The sequence below is a fragment of the Agelaius tricolor genome, unplaced genomic scaffold (assembly GCF_023055355.1).
Source record: "Agelaius tricolor isolate 1412-34295 unplaced genomic scaffold, bAgeTri1.0.p SCAF_20, whole genome shotgun sequence".
NCBI classification, from domain to species: domain Eukaryota; kingdom Metazoa; phylum Chordata; class Aves; order Passeriformes; family Icteridae; genus Agelaius; species Agelaius tricolor.
This window is the reverse complement of record NW_027269280.1, coordinates 10544180-10572171: the sequence shown is the minus strand read 5'-3', so window position 1 is coordinate 10572171 and position 27992 is coordinate 10544180. Positions and strand designations below refer to the sequence as shown.

Below are 27992 nucleotides of genomic sequence, written 5' to 3'. Positions count from 1 at the left end.
TCCCAATTTCTTGGCTCACACCCACATTTCCAAGATGGGACCAGCTCCATAGATAAACACACACAGTGGGCATACACCCACTTGCATACAAACTCTTCTATTGCTTCACTCCCAGGTACCTATCTGCACTCCTTGCTTTTATGTGCACACACACAAACCCTTCCTAGTGCACACATCTGTGCAAACACAAGTAAACATGCACACACACACACAAATATAAGGAGAAACAGTTTTTCCATCACTGGAGCATCAGCCATCACTACAGCTATGCTGGTTAGCACAGCAACAGGAAAGCAGAAGAGAAAATGCTCCTATGGGACATGGATTTGTGGACCTGAGAATCTGACAGAGAACCCTGGAAATGAAAGATTTGAGATGGAGGAAGCAGGAGGATATTGGTCCTTGACCTCCCAGTTTGAGTAAGGAGGCAACCAAGAGGAAAACAGCTCCCAATCACACCAAGAAACACAGTGATGATGGTTTTTAAGCCATTTGAAGCCAAACAGAAATTAATCCTGGCAACTTGTGAGTGAGTCTGCAGGTCTGGTAGAGTAGGGGAAGAGAGTGGTAGCTTGGGAGCATCTTGGGAAAAGGAGGGTAAGATTTGATGTGTTTGGAAGCAGCTGGTTGGGCCTGGAGGCTGCTGTTGTCACTGCTGCAGACATGTGCAGCATTTCTGAGTGTGAAGAGGTTGGAGAGCAGGGCACTGCCACACAAGGAAGCTCCCAGCCAATCCCCAACACCAGTGGAGTTACAGCTCAGCTCCCACAGCATGGCCCCACCATAAATGTGCTCACAGTTGTGTTTAAAATGAACTGAAAAGGGTGAGGTTGGCTATTGCTGCTTGTCCCCTTCCCACCCAGCTCCCCTTTGGGCCCTTTCTCTCATTGCTCCTTCCCATGATACTGCAGGGGCTCTCACCTGTGCCCATGCCAGTGGATGGGGACCCTTTGCACTGCCCTCACTGTGAGGCACCTCCATGCCCCTTGGCCATGGGGACAGTGGGAGGGAGGGCAGAGTCCTGACACAGTGGCCAGCACTGACTCCCCTCTCTGCAGCAAGGACTTGCCTCTGGATCCTGGTGCAGACCCTGGGGTGTGCATCTGCCCAAGCCCTTCTCCCCCAGCACGGTCACCACCTGTCACAGGGACATCCAGGCTCCACATCATTTCAACGTGCATATTTATCACTTTCCCCCCACAAGACATATATTTGAATTTGCTCTTGGTAAACATAACCACAGGAGATGCAAATAAGTGTTGGGGAAGCATAAATAACTCCACACAGACAGACACACACTGAGACAGCAAACACAGACACGGTTCACCAAGGGAAACCAAGAAGTGCAGAGCACGCCCTGAGGCTGCCACCAGTCCCAATGGCTTTGCTCTCATCCACCAAGCCAAGAGGATTTCTCCTGCTTTTGCTTTGCAGCAGCTGGTGGGAGAATAAAGCTGGGGAGGAGGAGTCTAAAGTTGCAAATATCCCATGAAAGCATCATGGCAAGTCCTGGCTCTGCAGTTTCCTGCAATCTTCTTCAAGGAATGGTTCCAGTTGTAGGAAGTTGCAAGTCTTTCACAGTGTGAAAGGGTGGAGGGGCATGGGGACCACCATGAGGGAGGAGCAGCAGGTCATCTTGCAATGTCCTAATTGCAGCCAGCCGATAAACCTTCACGTAGGAACATCGGGGCTAGATGCTCCAGCTAGGTCCTCTTCTGCCCTCTCTAAGGTGCTGATTCTTCTTTAGCTGAGAATAATCTTCAACGGGACATCATGCGAACAAACTCTGCAACCAACAACACAAGAGAGCCCTGAACCAGAAGGCATCCATGGTCCCCAGCCCAGCTCTCATCCACTGGAGACAGCAGCCAGGGTGAGACCGGGAGTCCCCAGGCTGCCAGCAAAGCCTGTGCACCCTGAGATTGGCCCTGAGAGCTCACACAACGTGGGCTTTAATCCTTGCATCAGATATGGTGATAAGATCCCTCCAGCAGGTCAGTTCATTGCCTTGGACTCCTTCCCAGCCACCTACGGTCTTGTTTGCACAAGCAACTCTTTGTGCAACACTACAGCCAGCATTGTCTCCCTTCACTGTAACTTCAGGGAACCTTGATATGCAGTTTTGGGAACACAGTATGATTTCTTAGTAAGCTTGCCACTTCACAGAGATACCAGTGTGGGAGAGCATGAGAGTTGTGCCAGTATCTATACTGGCGTTCTTGCAGAGAAAAGCTTACTTTAAGGGACTTCTTGTTTTTAAAGATACATGTTAACTGTAAGGATACCCTGGATCTATTTCTTGACTACCCTGCAGTTTGTGAAGTCAATTGCAGTTGTTCAAATTGAGTGTAAATGCCATCAAATATAAATGTGTTTTCATTCGGCACTTGAATTGCTGAGGAACTAATGACTCTGCAAAGAAAAGGGCAGTGGAAATTACCCCCTTGACTTCTCCTTTTCCATTGATAGAGGTGTCCTTTGACAACTAAAATGCTAACTCACAGAGAAATTGATACTGGGATAGCATTTCATGTATTTTAGCTAACATAATTTAGCTGTGGGAAACAAGGAGAGCTTCTGTCATATAATCAGCCAGTGCATTAGAACAACTGCAGCTACCAGATACTTTCTAGGAAGATACTGGTGGTATTCTAATATTTTCAAAGCCCTCAGAGGCTCCAGTAATCCTGAGGACTGAGATGCCTTGTAACGTAGGAGACCCAGGAATACACTGAGCCAAAAAGATTATGTCAATTTTACTTTAATTTCATAGTTCAAGTACTTCACCCTTACTGTAAAGGGACATCTGGATTTCTACCAGGGAAAAAAGCAGCCTGCCACACTCTCACACCCTTCCAGCTCTTATATCTTCTTAGCTGTCTGATATCAACTGCTTCCTTGCCAGAAACCCTAGGCTCTATTAATATTGCTCCTACCACAGCTAATGGCTAGGATAGAAGCCTAACCACTCTTATTTTTCAAAGTCCTTCTGGCATGAAAATTGTGAGAAGAAATTAATTATCTCTAGGATTTAACATGACACCTAGGGATCAGATATCTGCAGTATAAGTGAGCACAGCTGGCACATGACCATCTTCTGGCATAAAGGTCCAGAAACAAATTCTCTATAAAGGCATATAACAAAGGTGAGCCAGAGGAAATGAAAGATGCAATGCATTCTCCAAAGCAATTCAGCCACCCCACAGCTCTCGCAATAGATTTAAAGAAAGGAAAATGCCCCGTAAAACAATGGCAGGCACAGCATGTGTGCACCAGGATCTGTTTCTGTATAACAGATTCTATCTCTTACCATGCTAGAATTATGGAGACCCAATGGCAACTGAGATGCAGCAAGAAATGATACACAAATGAACAATTCATCTGACTGAGAAAATGAAGTTATTTTTTCTCCATACTTCAGAACCATGGGCCCTGAGCATGCAAGTCTTCCACTTCAGTTTCTGATCTGAGACTCTGATTCACTCCAGGGGAGATGGACAGCGAGCATTGATCCCTTCTCACCTTCAAAATCAACACGCCCATCTCCGTTCAGATCCACGTCCCGGATGATCTCTTCAATATCCCGGTGACCCACCTGCTGCCCTAGCAGTTTCTTCATGGCTTCTCGCAGCTCACTGGTGCTGATCTCCCCATCTCCATTGGTGTCAAACTGCAAGTACATGAAAAATACCAGCAGGGGAAATACAATTAATGGAAACAGATCTTGCTCTGGACTGGTTTTTGTACTGCCTTGCTCCTAAGCGCTCTGTATTTTCTCCATTCCTTCCATGTCTCTCCTTTTCCTCTTTTGGATCCAGTCTGTCTTTCCTCCTCAGAAAACCCTTGCAAATGCTCTGTCTGCACCAGCCTTTCTTTTCCTTGCCTCAAGAGTTCCCTTATCTTAGCAATGTTCTCTGCTCTTCCTTTATTCCATGCCTGACTGGGCTCTTTCTAGATCTTCCACTGTGCTGCTCTCTCCTCCTCCTCTTCTCTTCTCTTCTCCAGTGAGTCTTCTCTCTATCCTGTCTTGTGTTGCTCACCTCTCTGAGAGCACGCGGAAAGGATCACTCACCTCTCTGAAGGCATCACGGAGTTCTTTTACACCAATCATGTCTGCAGTCTCAGCTAGAAGTTTTGGTCCCATCAGCTCAACAAAATCTTCAAAATCCACATGGCCACCCACTTGGGACAAAATGAAAGATTGTGTGTAAGGACTCCATAAGTTAGCCAAGACCAGCACTCACTTTGCATTTCTGTGTGCCCCAGAGAGCGCTTGGCCCTCCAGGAAGCAAAGCACAGAAGGTGTGGGACAGTGGAAGTAAAAGGAGAGGTAGTTTTACCCTGTATTTTCTGGATTATGGGCTGGGCAGAATGAGCCCAAGTTATTCCATCCTAGGCTGCCATGGACTGTCACACCCTTATTGCATCACACAGTATGTATCAGAGGCTTGATCGTTCTAGTGCTTACAGCAACACTCTGCTGTGCCTGTGCCAAAGGGCACAGCAAGGGCACAGCACGACATCCCTGCAGAGCCTGGGCACTGCCCTGCAGCACTGGTGCAGTCCTGCTCCATTACAGCAGCTAATGTATGTCCAACTGTTTATTCATTGTATTAGTTCTTTGACTTGTTAGTGCCCTGAGAGCTGTCAGCAACACTCTCAAATTCCCAAGCACTTGTGTGCCAGGTTATCAGCTGCTTTTGTGTGTGACTGGTTGCATATGTCACAGCTGTTCTCCTTCCCTTGACCAAGTACTTTGTCCTTTTAACATAATCCTGTGTCAGAAATAACATGCACTAAATATGCCTCTCCCCACCTGGCTGAGGGTGATACCCTGCACTGCCACAGATGAGAGCTGACAAAAACAATGGTGAAAGACAAGGGTCACAAACACAGTTACAGTGAATCAGATGCATTTGTCACATCTTTCCATGACTGCAGCAGATGCTCCCATCTGACGCTGCCAGCACAGCTCGCTCACAGCCCATCCCCAGGCACACAACAGATACACAAAAAACCACCACACACCAACAGCCCATCCATCACCCATCTAAATGAAGCATCCCCATCTTCCCAGGCTTGCTCTTCAGTCAGACACCATCTGACAACAGCTTCAATGTGACAACACACAGGACCTGTGCACCGGTGCCTGACTGCACACACTAAGGGCAGTTTTACACCTGACAACATAAGCATGAAGGACAACTTCCACTCACTGTTCCCATATACAGTACAGTCCACACAGCCCCTTTGATAAGCAAAAACAAAGGCATTGACTTTAGGTACCACAAACAAACAGGAGAGATGATAAGAAGTGAAAATCAGAACCAAAGAAGAGAGGGAAAAACTCCAAAGGAAAAGAGGCAGCCAGAGACCAAGAAAGCCTGAGGCAATGATGCAGGGCACAGCAGCAACAGGCAGGTACAGCTGGGTGTGTGCTACTCACAGTTCATGTTGATCTGCTGGGATAGCTCTATTAGCTCCATCTCAGTGGGCATGTAGCCCATGGTCCGCATGCAGTTGCCCAGGTCCCTGCAGTTAATAAACCCATCCTTGTCTTTATCAAACTCCTTAAAGGCTTCTCTTAATTCTGCAGGAAAGGAAGAACAATATTGTCAGTGACAGCTTGAAATACCTTTTCCAAGAAAACTCCCCAGAATAAACTGCACTTTATGAAGGCAGACTCTCTAAGATACTCAGTATTTTCCCACCAGATCTCCCTACATGAGGCAATGACTGCAGCAAAGTTAAGCTCTTCTGTCAGCAGTGCTGCTGGCCCATTCCTGGCAGGAAAGCTTGCTTGGACTACGAGTGTCACAAACATTTCATTGCTGAACTGTGCTTCCTAAAGAAACTGCAACTAGTAAGTTTTTCCAACATTTACCTCTGCAGTCTATTATACACCCCTCACTGTAGGGATTAGCAGGTAAACCAGCTTCCTTGGAGCCATATTATAGTATCATGCCCCACAACACTTTCTGTGGGAGCTGGAAGGACAGCAGTTCCCTAACAGCCAATATCCCATTACTTACTTATCCTCTCACCCTGAAGAATATGGAATGGATGCAAATTCCTTACAGTCAGAACTCTTTCAGTTTTATACATTATTTCTGTTACTGGGATTATTCCAGTAATCATCTCCCTTGATTTGCCCCAAATAATTTTAACCCATGGGGGCCACCATGAAAGGGCCAGCCAAAAAATTTTCACTGGGCAGGGAGAAAGAGGACAAAGAAGGAACAACAAATTTTACCTTCAATTTCTTCCGGACGCAGTTCTCTATCCTGCAAAAAGAGAATATATTCTGTTAAAGACATTTGTTGGCCACAAAATAGTTTCAAAATAGCACTTGTTGGTACAAAGGGTTCTGGAACAAGCCAGAAAGTGAGAGAAGAAACAAGAAGGTGATGACATGTTTAATACCATCTACCTAGGAAGGCTTCCCAGCTTTCCTTCCCAAAGAGAGGGGTGTTAACCTGCACACATTTCTCTGCAAGCCCTCTCCCTCTCATCTGGTGGACAGGGGGAAGACAGGTGGTCCCTGAACAGAATAGACCTGGACCAACACAGCAAGATTTGTGGCCTCCCCACTGATGGTATTATTGGCGACTTCATGAAGCTGCTTCATCATTCCCCAGCACCAAGTTCTGGAGCAGAGACTGTCCCTGTGGCAGTTATGATCTCCTCTGGAGCTCTGATTGTATTTCTACTGCCATTCCTGCTGATACACACAGATCAAAGCAGCTGGAAGCAGTCCTTGTAACCAGCAGGTCTAGACTATCATCTGCTCAGATCACTGCTTGATCTCTGTCCTCCTGGCAGGACAGCAACAGCCATGAGGTCTCTCACAGTCAATGTCTCAGTGACATCTCCTACAATCTGTCCCCACAAAAAGGCAGTAACTTCCCCCTTCCCCCCAGCCTCAACTCCATATACAAGCATTTTGAAACCAGTCATGAAGGCAGACACACAACATATACATTATCAAGGTCATCCACAAATGAAACAGGACAAGGATTCACCATGTTCAGGAAACACTGCAACTTCAAACATCCAATTTGAATTTCTTGGAAGAAGGGGGAGGAAATAAGAGTATAGGAAAGCTCCAACACTGCACCAGGAAGAAGAGATGAGCATGGAAATGCACTGCTTTCTGGTTTAAATGCCCTTTCTAATTCCTCTCATGGTTCCCAGGCAAATCCAAAACATCTGAGAATTTGGAAACACAGAAACGCGATCTCTTTTGTCGTCTCACTCTCGGCTTTTCCCCTCAACTGTGGGGAGTTTCTCCTTGCCTTCCAGGTGTCCTCCAGCCTCACCCCATGTGCCTGGAGACGGTGCCTTTGATCAGTTTGAGAAGGATGATCCTTTGCTATTTAACCACAGGCTCCTCTGGAAACTCTAATGGCAGCTGCTCGGAGTGCGTAGCAAACTAGGACACACACTGGTTTACGTCTGTGCAGAAGTGGGCTGTGCCAGAGAAATGACCAGCTTGCCACTCATAACCTTCCCAGAGGCATCTCTGTGCTGGATGGAACTGTCAGAGCGTGCTGGCTCTGCTGTTTCATCCTTCACAGACCTGGTATTTTCAAACATGTCATCCCATTTGTTCTGCTTTCATCAATACCAAGTAATAAAGCAATTCAATCTCCTCAGACCGGATGCAGGAGGCATAATTGCCCTCCTGCCTTAGATAAAATAACAGAAGAAAACCACCCACAATCAGTTCCAGCACCTTGTGCACTTTATTCCATGGAGTGCAAACACCGATCCCTGGAGATAGAGGCTGGGTGCACAGCAGGTGCAGGTGCAGAGCTGTGAGTGCCAGCACTGCAGTGCAAAGGGTGCCATGACTCACCCACTGTAGCTGCTGTCTTGTGACAGTGGCCAGGGTAGGACCCAGGCCCTCCATCAGTACAGTCCTCACAAGACCATCCTCCTCCTCCTCCTCCTCTTCCTCCTCCTCCTCCTCCTCCTCCCTCACTGAAGACCACATTGTAACTGACATTGGTGACACCTGTCAGAACCTTCAGCACTAATTTTGCACACCAAAGAATTTGCATTTGCCAGATACCGCAAATGCAGAAGGAGGGGGAGGGTTTATGTCCCTCTAAAAATCTGACTCAAGTAATAACTAACATCAGGAAGAGGCTTTTTGTTTTAAATTTGAAAGATCCCCTAAAATGATTAAGGAGTAAAATTGCTTGGGATAAAATGGGCTGAATCACTCTAAAGCTTTCGGAGAACATATGGGAAGAGGAATAAAACTATTCCAAGAGTTAAGATCCTAGATATGAGCAGAGGTGACCCCCTCTGAGTCCATTATACTAAATGGTCTTACTCTCATTTATTTCTGTTCTATGCACAAGAAATCCTGTTGGCCTAGAGAGTCAGTAAAAGTAAAGCTTTGTATTAGATGCACTTATTCTACATCAGGGTACTTAGAGACATCACTAATCCTATTTTGGAGACCTCTCAGGGTACAGTGAGCTTCCATGGCCTAAGCAGGATGGACACTTGTCCAGCTGTCCACTAGGGAGCTGGACCTATCTCCTGTGACAGGTGGCTCTGTGCAGGTCAGCAAGTGTACTTGTGCAAGAGTGTGTTTCATGTTTTAGTGACCTGGCACAGGGACTGTGTGATCACGCAGTGGCTGAAGGTTAGGAAGAACAAAAGCCTTTTGATCAATAATGACAAATAATTACTCTTTTTTGAGTTGTTGGTTGAAGCAGAGGTTTCAGAAATAAAGACCTACATGTCTCCTACAGCTGTAGATAACCATATCAACACACAAGTAAAGCAGAGGTTTCTTACAGAGGCAATAAACCTCTGGTTCTGAGGCAATTGGGGTAAGCTTTGTTTCACTACAAGAACATGGAAGGCACTGGGTGAATATCTGACAATGCACATATTTACTAATACATATCCATAAAAGGTTTGTTAATCATATTAAATTTTGTTTGTCTTTAAATTCATGTTATTGTGGAAGTAGAATGTTATGGGGCAAAAATATGTTTTAGTTCTTGTAAAGATACGATATTGGGGTGCATACATACAAGCACATATTTTTATTTTTTGTATAAAAATGCATACATTGGATGCATATGAGCACCTAGTTACGATAGGTGTGACTGAATGAATGGAAGTGGTTTTGCTATTTCTTTCTCTCCATGTGGGAGGGTAATAACATTTGGTAGCCTGGCACTATTTGCAAATATAAGGAAAGCCTGATGTTCCTCAGTTTAACTGGCTGGGATTGCTGCAGTGTCAGGCTGGGTATGCCAGTGCACAAGAGATTGTGTCTGGGTATCTGTGAGGAGGCAGCTGTCTGCTTATATCTGCTGGTACTAGTGTGCTCACTGTGAACTGATAGGAACAGTATCAAATATGGACAGCTTGTTCCCAATACAGATGCCCTGATTTGCATTTAACTGGCTATTTAGGCTTTAAATGCTAATCTGAGCCTGGGAATGAGAGATGGGTGTCTTGCTGGAATAACAGCTTTGAGCACTGGACTCTTCCTGAGTCCATATGATTATGCAAGTCCTGAAGTCCTAAAACCTTTTCATGAATTCATATGATTATGGCTACTCGAGTGTAGACTCGAATCTATTTTCCATAGCTGCAAGTTTAGAATCCTCCACAAGGATATCTGCACATCCTTCAGGTTAGACATTTGCCTGCGACTGTATCTGCACTTGGAGCTGCACTCGAGATCCAGGGCTGGGAGTTACAGAGCTGCACGCAGACGGAGCACGGGGGCGGCTCCGCATCCCCGACTCGCGTCCACGTGGCTTTGTGCGTGTCTCGCCCCGCTGGGTGTAACTTACGTACAGGCTGCCTGTTTTCTGCGAAGCCCTTCCTCAGGAAGATGCATGCTGGCCCCAGCAGGTTGTGCATGACGGCGCAGTTCTGGGCCAGCACCATGAGCGGACCCTGGTACTCGCCAGCCGACGACCCCTCTTCGCTCGTCTGGACAGCTTTATAGCTCGTCTTCTCGTCATGGCGGATCTTCCCAGCCAACCAGCAGCAAGCAAACAACACAACAGAGGATGTTACCTCCCCATCTCGTTCCTCTGAAGTTTTACTGAACCGCCTCGCAGAGATATAATTGCTAAATTTCTTTCATCTGGTGCACACTGCGTCCCCCCCACCGGCCTATTCGGATTTGTACAGAAGCAGTAAGTCCAGGAGTTCACTTTCAAAAGCTGAAATAACAACCAACCACGAGAATTTCTCTTTGAAATGACATCAAACTCTCAGCACTGCTCACATCTACCCAGGCACAGCCCAAAGTGCCACACTCCCACAGTCAGCCCCGGAGTTAACACTGCCTTGAATGAGCTGCAAAGGACAAGCACATCCCAACTTAACAGTACGTGTGCCAGCCCGTGCCCCGGGCAAACCTGCCAGGGCATCCCCAGGAGACCCGGCAGAGCCGCACAAAGCCACTGCACAGGCTCACACAGCATCACACGCTTGATCACGTTTTCAGAAGACCATTTACAGCATCAGGTGGCCCTGCCAACTGCAGGCTCACGCTGCCTTGTGCAGCTACTAATTAGTTACATCCTCAGGGTTTGAGGCACTTACTGCCTTGGCCTCTTTTAATCACTGACAGTCCCAAAGTGGAGATCAGACACGGGCACAACATTTTTGAGTGTTTGCATTTGCACATTTTCTAAGTGCACACGTCCTGCTAAGCTAAGGCTCCAGAACAGAATCCAGCACTGGATTTTATAAGGAGGCGCTGCTTTCCTTTTATAGAAATGCATTTCCCTGGCTCTGCAAAAAACCTCTTATCCTGATATTCCCATGCAGCTATAAAAAGCCAACACAACCCACAGGACCCTTGGTTTTACAGAATAAACATTAATCATACATTAGATTCCTCTTCAGGAATGATTCTACTTTTACAGCCAGCGTTCCCAGGGGTGATCAGAGAAGCTCTGTCACTTGTCATTGTCTCTATTAACCCTTTCCTGAAAGCCCGAGGTAAATTTTCAGGCTAAAAGACCAGACACAAACACCCCCCATTCACACTTGTCTGAGACTATTGTATCTACTTGCTGTGTCTGTCATGTGCTATTACATTGCATGCATGGTTTGTAATTTGCCTTTTTGTACACAGTCTTACACCAATCTGCTCATGTATAATGTCATGTGAATATCAAGCATCAAAACAAAAATAACTCAAAAAGCAAGCCAGGGAGAAAGAAAATGATAAAGCAGAAAAGCATTTTCATTGTAGCCGTGGCTGAGAAAGGAATTGGTCTCTGATTAATTCTGACACATAGGACACTTGTCCTTAGAAAACTGAAAGATGAGCATCCATCCAGGAATGGCATATTACTAGCTCAGCTAAATGTCAAGACATCTGTGTTGAGCTACACAGCTTTGTGACATCAGTGCAATGTATTTTCAAAATTATTAGCTTTATTTCCTGGCACATTTTTCAGTTTAATATACCAAATAATATGAATCACTTAAATACCCCACATCAGTGTTTAATTCCAGTGAAGCCACATGAAGGATGCAAAACCCCACAGCCCCAAATGTTTGTTTGCTGACATTTCCAGTCAATAGTTTATTACCAAGCTATACAGCAGTACCTCATAATAGTCATCCCATTATTTTTCTGTCTCAATAGAGGTTGCCAGTTTGACAAAACAGTTGCCAAGAGCCACTGAGGACTGTGACCAGACAAACTGCTGCAGTGCCAGAATACCAAGGTGAACAGCTCAGCAAGGCTCCCTGCCCTGCACTGTCACTGCAGACAGGATTTATGGCATTCAATGTTCCCTCTGCCAGCAGTCTCACAGGTTCTCCTGCAAATATCCACTCAAGTTCCCTTCACCATGCTCCTTCTACATGGCAGAAGAGAGGGCAAGGGAGCTGTGATATTGGTATGGGGCAAAGAACATCAGCCACCCATTACAGGGGAAACAGCAGTATGCATGACAAAGAAAATGCAAGAATAGGACTGGGGAGATCAGGCTTTCCCAGTCCCTTCTTAGCAAAGGACCACTAACCTTCCTGGCCAAGTCCAGCCCTTGGCTGTGTCAGACCAGCAGATTATGGAGTGGGAAGAGACCTGGTTGATCGAGAGATGGCCAAAGTGGTGGAGAGCTGTGGTAAAGTGAGGGACCTGGATGCCAAGGCTTTTAATTTCTGCACAGCAGAAGCACACCAGGATTCACTTCATTTCCAGTCTGAGTGTCAGAGGGACTTTGCAGAACAGCAAGCCAACAGAGGCCTCGATCCCAACTGCAGTATCTCCTGGAGGGAAAAGCAGCTGGGATGGCTTCCACAATCACTTGGGGGGACAACGTGACAACAAGAAACTGAAGCTACCAACAACAGACAGGGAGCCACAGCCTGAACAAGCAAGGTACCCTGGTGTCATCCAGACCTAGACCAAGCCACCTGGTGCCCAAGAGTGAATCCCAAATTTTGGGTTGAAATCATGTATTCAAAGAGTTCAGACTGTCACCCAAGAGCAGCTTCCACACATGTTGTCTGCAGTCCCTCCTCTTTAACTTTTTAGCAAAATGAGTTTGCTCAAAGTAAAATTGAGAAAAATGACTGGGATCATATAACAGCCAAGTGAAGTTGGGCAATGTTAAGACTGATCTGCAAAGTCTCCAGTATAATCACGTGTGTTGTGATGAAAAGAGTGGCAGAGTACCAGGACCTGTCAGGATGAGTGCCCTATTTCATAGCTCACTAGAGTGATGTCTGAGAAATTCTCTGATTCAGCTTCACAACTTTTTCTCTGCAGTCCTGACATCCCAGGCCTTGTAACTAGGCACAAGGTGAGTTATTCAAAGCAGCTTTTAGGAATAAAAGCATAAATTACCTCAAAGACTGACAACACAATTTACAGATTCTTGAATCTATTTCGATTCAAGCAGCCTGGCTACCTGTCAGACTTTAATTGCAATCGCCTTGTACAGCTGCAGCCAACTCCTTTTATTCCAAGTTAAAGGCGACCTACAAGCAACCAAGTTGGTTTTTCATATGTGCAACATTTGGGTGAACCTCAGCTACTTCTACATCTCCCTGCAGGTCACCCTGACCTAGGACTGGTCTCAGCACTGCCTAACTGCTTGGTGATGAATTCCCTCATCAAGTATCCCAGCTCCCCCACAGCAGCACTGTGCCATTACTGGCTTTGTTTACAACAGCCAGGATAACAAGCAAATTGTGTTTCTATACAGAAGAGGCCAAAATGCAGCCAAAAGAAACTCTACGATGGAAGTCCTCTCTCTCCCAGACAGCTCCCTTGCAGAGAAGCTTTCCCAGGTGGCAAGCTCTCCTGGATAAAGCATCTTGATGGCAGTGGCATTTCACTGTCGTCAAGGTCTCCACAGAGGCAGCATCTCATTGCAATTCTTTGGATGATCAGCATAACTTTATCATTTATGGAGAATGAACTGCATAGCTTTTTGCTGAGCTATTAGATTTGCAGCAATGCCAAGTGAGAACTGTGTGGCTGACAGGTACACAGTGCTGTAAGGTCTTCCTCAGTCAAACAAGAAATGTTTCTGGGGCATGTCATTCCCATTTCAACCCAGTCCATAACTGCAGAATTATTCCTGAATCTAGTTTGTCCCAGGACCACTGCAAAACCTCAGCACAGAGTAGACTGTGGGCTGAAGCCTAACTGATACACGTGGCAGCTCACAAAGTCCAGCTGGGCCCAAGCATGGAGACACGTTGGCCACGCTGATGTGCAACATGATGCACAAACACACAGCCAGGGCCCAGTGTATCCACTCACAAACAGATGCATGGACAAGCAGAACAGAGAGAAAAACATGCTTTTGTACCCAAAACACATACCAAATCTAATTGTTTCATATGCAAGGATGGATAGACATAAAAAACATGTGCATGTCTACACAGAGACTTCTGTGAGGACATGCACCAGCAGGTGAGCACACACAGTGCCATACAAGCAAGGGCATGTGTGTGATACACAGAAATGCCTTCTGCACTCACAGCAAACCTGCTCAGGCACTCAGGGTGCCTGTGTAGAGATGTAAAGAGCTAAGGACACACAGGTACCTCAGATGGGCCCATAGGTGTGCATACTCTTACACACAATGGTAACATGTACAGACACATGACCCTTCATGTATACATGCATTTATGTCCCTAACCCATGCCACACGTGATTACTCAAGCACAAGCACAAGCTCACTCCTGCCCTGACAGGTGTGTGCCAGCACACTGTGCACATCAACAAGCACATGCTTGCATGTACTCAGAGGAGAGCTGCACACACACAGTGAGCAGGACACGAGCCTACACACACATTTATTTATACACAGTATGGCTCTGAGCATCCTGGGCTCTACTGGCTGCACTTGCATGAGCAGCTCTTACAGAAAAAGTCTGGTGAAGAAGCTGAACCCTTCATACTCATCTCTGTGTTTCTCCCACCTCCCATTCTCATCTGCCCAGAGTGTCACCCATCCCAAGAAGCAGGGCTGGATTGATTCAATTCAGGGAACATACCTTTTTAGAGAGGTTTCTCAGAGGAGACTTCACACAGTTGCCCATAATATGTTGAGGCTGCCTTTCCGGTGGACTTGGTTATAAAGGAACTGAAGCAATTGATCCCATTAAAGGTATTCCTTGGGAGCAAAGCAAGAAAGGCAGCACCAGGCAAATCCAAACAGCTACTGGCTGCTGGGGCTTTCCCTCTTCAGGGAGCTTTTTCTCTCTCTGCCTCTCTCTCTCCGTATTTTACTTTATGTTCACTTTCTTGAAGAGATGAAGCAGGAAGGAGAGGGAGGGGAGAGAAACAGACAGAAAGAGAGGGAGAGAGAGAGTGAGTGAGAAGGGGGGAGAGAGGGAGGCGGATGTATAATCTACATCAGATTAATGTTCAAATCCCTCCCACCCCCCTCAATCTGCAGGCAAGATTGTTTCACTCATAGGAGAGGGCTGTTTCAGGGAGAATTAAAACAGAGAGGCAATGCAAGAAGTGATTTCAGTGATGAGTTCTGTGAATCTAGCTAGTTTGGGTCCACACAGCCTCTAAACACTGCATCCCTACCCACCCCCCTTCTAACTCCTCTTGGCTTTTCAATCACCACAGCCCTAGGCTGGCCAGAAGGCAATCCACTTAGGGGCTTGGAGCAGACCACAGCTCCTTTCAGAGCAGAAATGGACCAATTTATCTGGGTGGGACCTGTTTCAGCTTATAAATACCAGCAGACCTAGAAGTGTCTGATTTTTATTCTGTCACAGCAGAAGCAAGCCTGGAAACAGCAGTCCTGGGACCCTACAACACTCTCAGCCCCAGGACAGTAATATTTAACCACAAGGGAGAGATGTTGAGCCAGTCTTGCAGTAAAGTTTTTCCAGCTTTCTGCAAGTAAAAATCAATTGGCAGTTTAACCAGTACAAGTCTGCCAAAGATAGGCTCAACCCAAATCTTAAATCTAAACAGCCCCAGGTTAGATAATGTGAATCAAAGAATTTTGATGTCAGATCCATCCATTTCATTTGCAAGAGCCCAAGTCCTGGAATAAATAAGAGGCACCTGAACCTAGAGTTGGCTCTACATTTTGGATTTTATGCCTGTAGTGTAGAATAATCTGTGAAATAAAAGGGATGAGTTCCCAATATATTTTTTCCTGATCTCAGACTGAGCATAAGAGCATTCAGTCTGAAAAGAGATTTAAACTGAATAAAAACCACATAATCACACTCAGGCAACAGTATCTGAGCAGGATTGTGAATGTACCTTTAGCTGTGAAGGCACCACAGCTGCAGCTCCACAGTGATAAGAAGTATGAAGAGCTAAGGACCAGGATGACACTGATCTTACACCCTGATATGCAGCAGGCTGCTTGGACACTGGTGTTGAGCTGAAAGATTTCACATCTTTGTTTGCAAGTGTAGTTCCAAACAAAAGCTTCTACAAAGACCTGCTCCATAGGCTGAGGACTTGCACCACATGCTTTTTGTGAAGGAGCCAAGAACTCGCTCTCCTGGCAGCTCTAGGGCTGTAGGACAAAGGATGAACTGTCAATGTCAAAACAAAGCAGGGATTTCTCCTTCCACCCTGATGGTGCTGTGGCAAATTAAGTATGATTCTAAGGTGACTCAACAGTTGCTTTAGAGCTTAGAGGCTTCTTCCACCTAAGGAGATGAGTCTGGAAGTCCAAGTATGACAAAAGTCTGCAGCTTCTCCAGTTAGTCACAGACAGAAGTGCATGGCCATAGGGAATGGTGCTTCTTGCTCTTCCTTGTACTAGCAGCTTCCCAAGACTGAAGGCAGTGGTACAGCCTCCTCTCAGATTCCCTGAATGCTTTCTTCATTAGATGATGTTGGTAGGAGCTGCACAAAGGTCCACAGGCTCTCCAAAACAAAAAGCTGCAGCAGAACATGCTGGAAAACACCCCTTGTCTGCCCCTTGTACCCAGGGCAGACTGAGAGGGGGACAGAGGGGAAGACCTCCATAGCAGAGCCCACCCATGCTGGGGTGGAGAGCAAAACTCTTCTTGAGCTGGGCCTGTCTCCCTCATCAGGAGATGCTGAGGAAAAATACAGTCACTCCTTGGGGGCTGTGCCAGCCCTGGGCCTTGCAGTGGGGTCTTTGCAGAGAGATGCTGAAACTCCCAGCTGCTCTCAGGCTTCCATCTTTGGCCCTATTTCTCTTTTCCCTCTTAAGGCAGCTAATGGGAGGCTGATCTACCCTCTGACAAAGTGCCAGTCATTAATAATGTCCTCTGTCAGCCGGAGCCATTCCCCAGGCTCCTTGTTTATTGACGAAGTGCTTGTCTCCCTTGAGCAGAAGCTGCCACACAGCGAGTGAGGCGCCTGGGCTCCTTCCTGAGACAAATGACTTCAATTCCAGAGCAGAGAGGAGAGAGAATTGCCTTTCTGCTGCTAATGAATCTCTCCCTGACAGGAAGCATGGAGGCCAGGAACACCCTGCAACTGAGAAGTGCCCATCTCCCACATTGTCCCAGAGAGAGGGAGGGAAAGAAAGGGAGTCAGACATCTCCTGCCAGAAAAATCCATCACAGTTCCCAGACTATTGTGGGACAGCTTTGGAATACAGCTGTGGAGTGTGTCTTACTGAGCTCTAAAAGCCTCTCAATGAGATGGTGACCCTCTAAATACTGGTTTGTACCAGAGCATTCAGAGCCAGCCACAGCCATCAGTGTGTTTGCCTTCTCTCCAGCTTTTCTTCCCTACAGTTACAGGCAGTTGTAGGAAACGTGCAGGGCAGAGTGAGAGGGCTGAGACCTCCTGCCAGGCTTGGCAGGGAATTCACAGTCCAGGAAGGGAAGAGGGAATGGGAGCCCATGTGCACCAGATTTACAGCACAGACACAATCCTTCGACTCTGTAAGAACTCTAGAGGAGCTGCAAGAGGCCCAAGAGATGCAATCATAAGCAATTTTTTTGTCTCCTTATTTACTCTGACTCTCTTAAGAGCAACTGGGCAGGACACCACAATCTAGCAGACAGCCCCTGCTGAGCTCTGAGGAGGAAAATCTCTCTACATTGGGATCTTGTTCCCATCACCACCACAGGTAGCTTAAAGATAGGCAAGGAAAGTGGAGTTGGCAGAAAGGTCATTAGAAGATTAGGTTAGAAGGAACATATTTTCTCCCTTCCTCCAACTGACGCTGCTGTAAGAGAACAGGATGCTGAGAATAAGTGTGTCAGAAACATTTCTGTGTAGGTGCTGATCTGTGGGTATGCCTATATCTGGGGTAGTCAGTATGCATGTGGGAGGGCTGCACATGCATGTATACTGGTTTTCCCACACAGTTCTTTGTGGCAATCACACTGTTCTTTTAAGGTCTGTGTCTCTGTTGTAAACTTTCTAAAAATCTGTAAGAACTTTGTGAAATGCAAGTCTTGCTGCTGTTCATCCATCCCTCCCTTTCTCCCAAGGTCCAAGGTGGACAGCAGAGACCTCAAGGGATGCAGCTTAGCACAGAGCAAGGTGTCAGCCCATGGGAAAGAAGCATTTGGCACACTGACTGACCTGAACACATGGAAGGGAGAAGGCTGGCTGACTTGGCATTGAACAAGGAATGATTTAGGTGGTTTAATATGTCTGGATACTTTAAAAAGCAGCAGTACTGTGCTTTGGGCTGGCACCTTTGGCAGAAATGCTCATTTCATAGGAAAATGTTGGAACTCCTCATAGCTAATCATTTGGCAGGTGCCAGAAGCTTTATCTAGTGGCAGCAAATATCCAACAGACACAACAGAAAAAACAAAATCAATCCAAAACATGTGACTGCTTATCAAACTGTAGCTTTGCTTGGCAAAAATTTTCAGTGGAAGTATGGATTTGTATGTGGACTGTTCAGATGCTAGGCCTCTTTCAGTGCACAGTTCTTCATGTGCTGGAACATTACATTATTGTTCTGAACACAACATAAATACTGCTACAGGGCAATGTCAGTAGGTAATGGGTATTGTATAGTAAAGCAGGGGAAACTCTTTCCTAGTAGCTTTTCACTGAAGTCCATAGTTCTACCAAGAGCCCATTAAATGCTTTAAACATTTAGTATATTAAAATACATCCCCTTACTTTATTTATCCTAACAGGGCAGGAATTTTTGTTGTACTTTTTCCTACACCAGAGTGGAAAGTGCACACATGGGTTAGTAGCTTTCAAATCTGCTCCCAATAACCCTTTATCTGGTGGCTACAGGTCTGTATTTTACAGGAAATGTATAGGTTTACAGAAAGTGTCTTGTCTACTGAACGACCTCAGATGAGCCCAACCACTTGGAGTGGGCAACATCCTCCTGTTGCCAGTTCTGTCAAGGACCTCATTTTGAAGCTCCCAACCACTGGAACATGCACTGGCACTATGAACTTCTGTGACTGATTTCTGTTTCTTCTTCTGCATCAGCTCCCAAGTGCTTTTGCTGCACATTGAGTTGTGTCTTCTAACCTCAAATGAACCTTGGATGGTTCCACATGCCAGTCAGACAAGTACAGGTCCACCTCAAGGGGAGGCACAAGCAGGTACTGGTGGATGCAGTCCAGGTTCTCATCTAGGGAAAGGAATTCTGCAGAGAGTTTGGGAACTTTCTTTGCTGTCATCTGTTCCAGGAGGAAAGTGTTGCTGACTCATGCTGTGCATAATATTCTCCTCCATAGAGCAATTGGATCATAATCAATCACAAACAACAGAATGTTTATTTAAAAAACTGAGGATATTTTCTATTTCTCTCAAGGTAACAAAGCCTGGACTGCCTGTCAACTTCTGTTTAGAACAGCTCTGTCTGTAAATAGCTGCCTTCATTTTGCATCAGATGAAAATAGATGGGAACGTGCTTTCTCCTGACACCTTCCCTGCAGATCTGATCCAAGGATTTTGCATTAGCCCAACTTCCAAGTTCCCACACAGGAGATGCGTTGCCCAGACCACAATGTACTGTGGATATTTGCTGATGATGATCCTAAAGATCATCAATGGGCTACAAAAAGACAAGTACAAACTTGACAGCTCAGAAGCTGCTGTGAGGATTTGTCATGTATATGGAACACAGAGGTTGTTTAAAATAAACCTTACGTGGTTCCTTGTCTTTGCTCCAGAATATGGGAATTTTGTTGCACTCCATCCAACTGTGACTACTGCAAAAGCAGCTAATTCTGCCTGGCTCTTTCACCTCTTTGCAAACAAGAGGGACAGGGGGTCACTGTTTAGCTGACACACTGAGGTGCTACTGAAAATGTGGCTGATCATCAGATGAGCAGAGGCATGGAAACCAATATCAACAAAATAGTCCAAACCAACCCTCAGCATTATGTGAGATTTGCCACCCTAAAACAGAGATCTGCCTCACTTCTAATTTGAGTAAGGATCTGACAGCACCTTTAAAAAGGCCAAACTGTGTATCCCAGGTCTCTGACTATGCCTCAACACAACTGGTCCCAAAGTATCTAAACAATTTGTGGTTTATTTCAGCAGAACACATTGAGGTTGCTGGCGTTTTTCTACTTCCTGCCTTCAGCTGTTGTGACATTATGCTTCCCAATGTTACACCACTGCCTGTTCCTTCCAAATGTAGAGAATGTATTTTGCCTGAGTGGGATGAAACAATGCTATGTATTCCTTCCAAAGATGGTTGCAAGATGCAAAGTACTCTAGGGGAGGAATGGGTGGAAGAAATATTAGAATACTGCTAATGTCTTCATTCATGGATAGCACTGAGTTCATGGTCTTATGCTGGTGCAGAAAGCTACTAAAAATCTAAATATGACCATAGCTAGGACAGTTCTTTCTCTTTATTTTTAAGTGGAGCATTTGACTGAAGGATTACCCAGGTTCATGGACACTGCTGCTGCTTTCTAAGGTCACAGGAATGTCAGAGGATTATTGAAACGGAGCCCAAAGTTAGCTAGACATCTTTTACTGAATGCACACCATATAGCTGCTTGTTATTGGAAATCAATACCACTCATGGACGCATCAGGGAAAAACAGTTACTGAAGCTGGAATGCTACAAAGAATCACAGCTAATTCAGCTGACAACCTGCAGCCCAGCCACTACATCTAAAGCTAAACTTCCCTGACATTGTGTTGAAACCCAGGATTGCACGAAACAAAAATCAAGGTGGTAAAGCTTAACAAAATGGACAGTGGACTTATATAAATGATGATTAATTTATTATTGAAAGCTTTTTTTTCTCTTGAAAGATAAACTGAATCTAACCAGAAGGTTTGTGTATTTCAGTGCATTAGATCATGCTGCTGTATATTTCATGAACAGAATATTTAATGAATGTTCTTTTAGCTTGGTTCTATTTTGATGTCTTTCTATAGCCTTTTAAAACAGATTTGTTTAAAAAGTAAATCACTGGCAAAGATTAATGTTTGCTGGCAGACCTACTGTAGACAGAAGGCTTATCCATTGCCCCTTAGTGATTCTGTACGTCTGGCTCACATCCCTCAAGCTCTTTACAAGCAATAAATGTGATGAACTTTTCTCCAAGCTGAGCAAAGGGGGGAACTGAGTGGATATGCTCAAGTGGAACAATGTTTCTCTGTGTCTGAGTTCATTACATATAAAAACATGAGACGTACCTTGGAAGGTGTGGCAGGTGTCAGCAGGCAGGTGTGCACACAAACGCCGAGCGATGTTTTAAGCACAGGAATGCATAAGCGTGTACAGAGGTGGTTGTGAAGCCACACAGAAGATTTAGCAGAGGCTGCACGAGCAGGCTGTGTGTACATAGACAAGACATGTATATGAAGGCTTTTTTATGTCAATCTACATGCATGGACATGGGCTGTGGCAACTCATGCAGGGATGGAAGCACGCAGGCTGTTCGGGCCCCACGCAGGTATCCGGACCCCTGTGAACACGCAGCTGGGAGCGGCTCTCACCTACTTCACGGCAACGGCGGGGCTGTCCCCGGCTCTGACACACTCACCGGGCAGCCCAGGTACAGAGCATGCCCCGGGAACCCAGAGCGCGGCGGGTCCGTGTCAAGGCGGCTCCGCCGGGCGGGGAAGGGCCCCGGGCCGAGGCGGCGGGGCCGCGCGGGGGCGCGCCGGGGCCGCCAGAGCCCGGGCCGGGGCCGCCGCAGCCCCGCTGTAGCCCCGCTGTCCCGGAGCCCCGCGGCGGAGCGTGTGGGGGACAGGCCCGCAGCATCGATCCCGGGAGCTCCGGCGGGACGGGCAGCAACAGAGGGAATACTGCGGTCTGTCCGCGGGACTGTCCCCTGCGGCCACGGGAACTCCCTTCCCTCTCCGCCCGTGCCCTAAGGGGCCCTTTTGGGGCCGGTATAAACATTCAGAGGTGCCATAAAACACGGAGGAAAAGTCGGTGCAGGATACCCGGCATTTCTCCGGGTTTTTCTGCCTCCTAATCTGTGCACCCACGCTCCATGCTCCACGCGAGCCAAGACTGTGCCATGGGACCAGCACCACTTCGGCGGTCAGTCATGCTAAGCCAGAAGTCTGTTCACCCCAAAGTACTGTGCCGATTTAACAGTGTTAATGAGCAGTTTAGTTAGAGACTGTCTCAGTTTGTCACCAGCCCTGACATGCCACTGCTTCACCTGCCTTACAGGCACAACACAGCATGTGAGAACCTGGAAACCCAGACCTTTCACCTTCACCTCGCTACCCCACAGCGTGACACATGAAAGTTTCCATGGCGGCCTCCCTCACTAACACACAGGGCCAGATGAAAACTTCCATTACTAAGCCAGGAGCCACTCTACCCTGGCAGGACTGGCCAGGGCTTCCTACTTCTCCACGGATGGATCTCCAAGAATGGTCCTGATGCAGTGACTGCTCTTGGGCAAAATGCCTGTTAGAATCAGCTGAAGCCAAAGACATTGGAGGGAACAAAGTTATCTGGCAGATGAGAAGACCAGAAAGGCTGGACAAGGCACCTTTTCCCTACACTCTCTCAGCTGGTCAGAGGAGAATGTTCTTGACATGCTTTCCACACATGCTTTCCACATTTTCTGTCCCAAAAGGGGGCCACTTCTGTCATCCCAGTTTGCTGTAAGGTCCGTTAAAACCTGTTAAGAACTAAAGCTCAAGAATAAAGGGGGATGGAGGAGGAAAATAAAAGGAAAATTTCACAGGAAATGCAGAAAGATTCCTTCCCTATTTTAATGGTAATGTGGACAGTGACATTTAAGCAGGAATGGGAGATGGTGCAGGAGAGGCTTTAAACTCCCTGTACAAATAGAAATACAAAAGCCCCTTTGGCCACAGTGCTAACAGCAGAACCCTGTAAATATTTCATGATTCTCTACGGCAATTGTTTGACCCCTTTGATCCCCATGCTACCGGAGGCAATTGACAGAAAACTGTTGGGGAATCACTTCACTGAAAAATTTAACAGTCAGGTAGGGTGTGAAAGCTAAACGGCTCTGAAAACGTTCAGGTCTCACATGGCAGGATCGCTTACAAATTAATATTGCATAGCAAATGCCCGGAAAAAGCTGTTCTTGAAGATGCCAGCTAGGCCAGCACTGAGGCACAGGAGGAATGAAGCAATGAGAACCAGTGGCTGTCTGTGCCGCAGTCCCTGCACAGAGCCGTGGTGAGCCAGGTGCCAGGCGGCCGCTGCACCGTGGGCACTGCAGCCACATCACCGTGGCACTGCTGCTGCACCGTGGGCACTGCAGCCACATCACTGTGGCACTGCTGCACCATGGGCACTGCAGCCACTGCACCGCTGCCCCAGGAATGCCACAAAACTTGCACTGCGGTCCTGCTGCCACCGCACTGCTGTCCCAGTCTCTGTGCTGCTCTTGCTACTGTTGTCACATTAATAAACTGTGTCTTGCTGCCAGGCTGCCACCTCCCCGCCATCCCAGCTGCTGAGGGGTCACCACTCCTCTTCTGTTGCTGAACGGTGATCTGTAGCCACACTAGAGACACTACAGGACTCTCTGCTCTGCAGGGGTAATAAGCATGCTCCCTTATGCTTCACAACACACTTTTGCCACTTGGCCACTTCAACACTATCCTATCAGGCCAAAATCACATGAAACATCTTCCTCATGCTCCCTTTTCTTGCCATTTCCCCACTTTGCTGCATTATCATATGCACATCCCTTGCCAGGTACACCCGTGAATCACAGCACTGCTCTTGCACTGCACTGAGCCTCTGCCACTGCAGGGCCACTTTAAAACACTGCTGTCCCACTGTCCCGCATAAAACCAGCCCGTACTCACACTGCACTGTCACCAGGTAAGTCTGTGGCGTTGTCCTCTTGCTAACTCAGCTGTGCTTCCAAAACTGTGGCATGGTGGTAATACTTCACTTGCTGCCTTCTGCTACAGCGGGATGGTGCTGTCAGATCAGCGCAGCCCTTTGCAAATATCACACCAGAAGTGATCACTGCTGTACAGAATGGCTCTTGTCTGCAATATTGTATTACTACATCAGTAGACTGCTAAACTCTTCTGTCAGGCTACAACACTCCACAATTATCACACCCGTGCACTGCCAAACTCCTACCACACGGCACCAGTATCACATCTCTGCTGTGCCCCAGGACTGCGTTACCACACCACTGCATTGTCAGTGCAGCTCTCCAGACGCTCGGAGCTGCACGCGCTGCATCCCAGCCCAGCAGAAAGTCCACAGCAGGTGCTCTTCTGCAACTGCTGCACCAAGCACCAGCTTGGTGTGCAAACATGTCATTAGGCTAAGATGACATCCTGGCTTATACTTAATGCATCATTACACTACCCTACTTTTCTTAATTCGTGTACCACTCAATTACAAAATGGTAAAATATCCTAAAAGAGTATTACTGCTTAATGGTATTAGAACATCACTGCACCAATATAGCATAAGCCTAATTAATAAAATATCACTGCATCCTGTATCCTGGCAGTATCTTAGCATTCTCCTGGAGTACACACCCACAGTGCACTATATTGCTGTGCTGGTTATATAAACACGGCGCTTCTTCCTTCACTCTGTCTTTTTTTCTGCACAGCTACAAATCTGTCTCCCTCAGACACAACCCTCTAGTCCTGAACTGCTCCTTTTTGCTGTTACTGCAATAATGACATTCTCCATTCTGCAATCTTTTCTGTGTATCTACTGTACCACTGTAGTGTCTGCATCTGCGACCACATCACTGCACCAGCATGGAACAGGGTGATGATGTTCCACATCTGTAGAGCTGGATCAAGATAAACTGATGCTGCTGGACCACAGTGCTCTGCTGCTGTGATATACATCACTGTGCTCCTCTCCTATGTACTGCAAAATTACTGTTCTAACTGTTTCACACTGGGCTGTGTGGGCTAGAAAGAAGTTTTCATATTAAATGAATTATCTGCTGAGCTGTTGCTGTCTTCTAATCACAATGTGGAGCAGACTGGTGTTACAGCATCTGCAGCCTCAGACTGCAACCCTGGATATGTCTGCACCTATGACCCTGCCACAGGTATAAGTCCTTGCCTGTTTCAAACCTTTGCACATATTTTTACACAATGCTGGGCATTTATTTCTTCATTCACAGAAACAAAATTTGTATCATTATGTGCCATGACAGAATTTCCGTACAACTTACACCTGGGCCTTTATTCATCCCAGGATTTTGATATCACTACCAAAAAAAAAAAAAAAAAAAAAAAAAAAAAAGCTTCACGTATTTCATGTAACCAGCTCTTTGTGTATCCTAAATTATAAAAAATTATAGCTCCCCATCTTGCCCCTGTACAAGGGGATCTACTACAGCCCAGTCCTAAAAGTCAGTCCTAAAATCTCCAGTAAATTTTCATTCTGTCACAGTTACTTCAAAGAAAGCAAGTGAGAGATGAATACAGAGAGAAAATGCAATAAATAACACTACACTCCAAAAGAAAGATGCTGGTGTGTGTGTGTAAGCACTGGTGCAATGTACTCAGTGAAAAAGTGAAAATTATAATCATATCTCTCTTATTTCAGTGAAGGGCATTGTTGAACACCACAGGTAAATTTTGCTACATTTACAGCTTTCAGAACTGTCTTTTGACACTGGAATGCGAGCAGCAGAACAGGTAAAATAAAGGTGCTGTTCAGGTAAGGACTAAGCTCAAAATCAGAGGGGTTTCCATGAGTGGGAGACCTGGCATGAATTTGTATTTGTGATGCTTTGGGGACATACAGCTCCATAGACTTAAAATTTTTTCTTGGATACATCTTCACTTCGTTCAGAACTGCAGCATAAATCAGAGCCAAGACCACGCATTTGAAAGCCTGGTGCTGGAATATGGCTTTTGTAACTTGGTTGAGCATCAATCTGCTGACCAGGCTCTTCCTTATTGTCACAACAAAATTTTAATCTATACTTTGGATGCACCATTGGCACAGGGAGGGTAATACTTGTTTTAAGTTAAACACAACTGTAAAATTCCTAAACAGCAGACTGCCAGTGAGGATGGAAAAGTGTTGTGCTTTGGAGAGAGCAGATGTTCTTTGATTTTTATCTGGAGAAGTCAAGATGAACAGAAGTCAACAACACTCCCATATTAAACATACGGGTGTACCATCTCCTTCCATCCAATTACAACATTTTTTTCTAATTTTCTCCATAATCTCAGTCTGAATGGGCTCCCTGCAAAGCATCCCAAACACTCATTAAAAAAAAAAAAAAAAAGGGAAGGGAAAAAAAAAAAAGACAGGAAAAAGAAAAGACTCATCGTTGGATAACAAACTCCAGAAATCATAACTCTGGATTAATCGATCATTTCCAGGGCTGGATGGAACTTAGCCACCCAGGCTACTGGCTTATACCTATAACTGTGCTTCTGGAAGATTGCAGTTACATTAATCTTCCCAGAGATTATATTTTCCAGTAACATCCCTAGATGTCTCTAAAAGAAAATTTCAAGCTAGTCTCCCTCTGCCTTTTCATTTTTAGAGGGTAACTGTGTTGGATAATTTCACTACCAAAAGCAGCTAAAAGCGACAGCTTTGTACCAAAAGAGCTTGCAAACACCAAAAGCATCTGTTCCATTCTAACACAGTGACTGGGAAGGCTTCGGAATTGGGTCAGGATTTTTTTTTGTCGTCCTCCCCACTACCTTCTCCTGACAGCTTCTGCCATCAGAAATGATTCATATGCTGATTGTACAGAAATGTACCATAAGGAGATGTAAACAAATACAGCAAAGCAAGGCGGGGAGCCAGAGAGATAGAATCTAATAAGTAAATAGCTTTTAAAAATCCGCTTCTCTGACTCTCACCCTCAGCAGGCAGAGCCACAACTTCCCCCGGTGACAGGGAAAGCACCGGCACTTCCCCCGTCAGCACCACCGAGAGCGCCCTCGCAGCGCCCGGCGGGGCCGGGGGTTCTGACCCGCGCCCCGTCCCCGGCGCGGAGCCCTCCTCGGGGCCGACCCCGCAGCGCCCCCGGCCGTGCCGCAGCGCCGGGAGAAGTTCGGCAGGGGCAGCCAGGAAGCAGTGCATTTACAGCTGCGGGCTGTGCCCGGGGGCGCGGGGACTCCGGAGCGAGGAGCCGAAGGTCCGTGAGCCGCAGGAGGAGGGGGCGCGGAGGGAAAGCGGGTGGGAAGAGAGGGAGGGGTGGGTGGCGAGGGGCGCTTTGCCCCTTACCTGGCCAAAGACCGAGCTGAGCATGGGGTGCAGCTGCTGGATGAGGGGATCCGCTTCCACTGACCGATCGCTGCCGCTGGACTTGGTGGAGCACTTGCTGCTGGATTTGGACAGAGGTGAAGCGCCTTCCGAGAGCTTCAGGGACTCTCTGCTGGACCTCTGCCTGTGACTGAAGAAAAAGTCCTCCTCTGCCTCCTCCCCATCCCTGTCTGAGAGCTGATGCTGGTCCTGGGGGTGACCGTGGCTGGCGTGCGGCGGGAGGTGGTGATGCTGCCTGGATGTCCGCACCGGTTCCTTGCCGCTGCCTCTCCTTGGACCTCCTTCCGCCGGCTCGGGCTGACTCTCCCCCCGTCCATGTGACAGCTTCCCCGCGCCCCTCGCTCCGTCCTCCCGGGCGCCTGGGTGGCAGAGCGGCCTGCGGGCACTGGGCTCCCCGGGGAGCTGCTCCTGGCTCAGCTCCCTCCCCATCTGCCCGCCTTGTCCTTTGCCGTCCCGGACGCGGCTGCCGCGGGGCTGGGGTTGGCCGCCCGCCGCCCGCCGGCTCCCCGCCGCCTTCAGCAGCGAAGTGCGGGACTCGCTCTTCGCCATGGAGGAGCCGCTCATCGCGGGGCCGCTAGAGCCGCATCCCCGGCCGGGCGGAGCGCTGCCGCTGCGGGCAGGGCTGCGGCGCGCCGCTCACGGCATGTCCTGCGGAGACCCGCTTAAATCCCGCACCGCGGCCCATGTGACAGCGCAGACAAAGGCCGCGGCAGGGGCGCTACGGCGGGGGCTGGCGGGCACCGTCTCCCCCTCCGGGGCTCTGCCCCCCCACCCTCCGCGCCGCCGCCGCCTCTCCAGGTGAGCCGGGGCCTCCCCCCGCCGGGGGCCGGCTCGGGCCGGGGCGCGCCGCAGGCGAAGCGGCGCCGCCGA

At 47.4% G+C, this 27992-nt stretch overlaps 1 protein-coding gene across 5 annotated transcripts; it reads right to left on the bottom strand.

Annotated features, from left to right (window-relative positions):
• Nucleotides 1–1165: 1165 nt before the first annotated feature.
• CABP1 (calcium binding protein 1) lies at nt 1166–27992 on the bottom strand. 5 transcript variants are annotated; one of them, XM_071445535.1, is made up of 8 exons: nt 27084–27221; nt 14524–14772; nt 9835–10011; nt 6254–6284; nt 5447–5590; nt 4073–4182; nt 3523–3670; nt 1166–1786 (listed from the first exon to the last, which is right to left on the bottom strand). In XM_071445535.1, the coding sequence occupies exons 2-8, from the start codon at nt 14566–14568 to the stop codon at nt 1761–1763; spliced, it is 681 nt and encodes a 226-aa protein (XP_071301636.1). In that variant the 5' UTR covers nt 14569–14772; nt 27084–27221; the 3' UTR covers nt 1166–1760. The 5 variants fall into 5 exon arrangements, with proteins under 5 accessions (XP_071301636.1, XP_071301637.1, XP_071301634.1 ...); XM_071445536.1 differs by lacking the exon at nt 27084–27221 and adding an exon at nt 23705–23922; XM_071445533.1 differs by lacking the exon at nt 14524–14772 and having other exon boundaries at nt 27084–27974.

Bases quoted from the DNA above. Each gene is read 5' to 3' on its own strand.
- CABP1 (XM_071445533.1), bottom strand. From the start codon at position 27,686: ATGAGCGGCTCCTCCATGGCGAAGAGCGAGTCCCGCACTTCGCTGCTG. The intron at 6,285-9,834 runs GTACGTAAGTTA...CTCTTTTTGCAG, and splicing joins TCGCAGAAAACAGGCAGCCT to GATAGAGAACTGCGTCCGGA. The intron at 5,591-6,253 runs GTAAAATTTGTT...CCTTTCCTGCAG, and splicing joins GCGTCCGGAAGAAATTGAAG to AATTAAGAGAAGCCTTTAAG.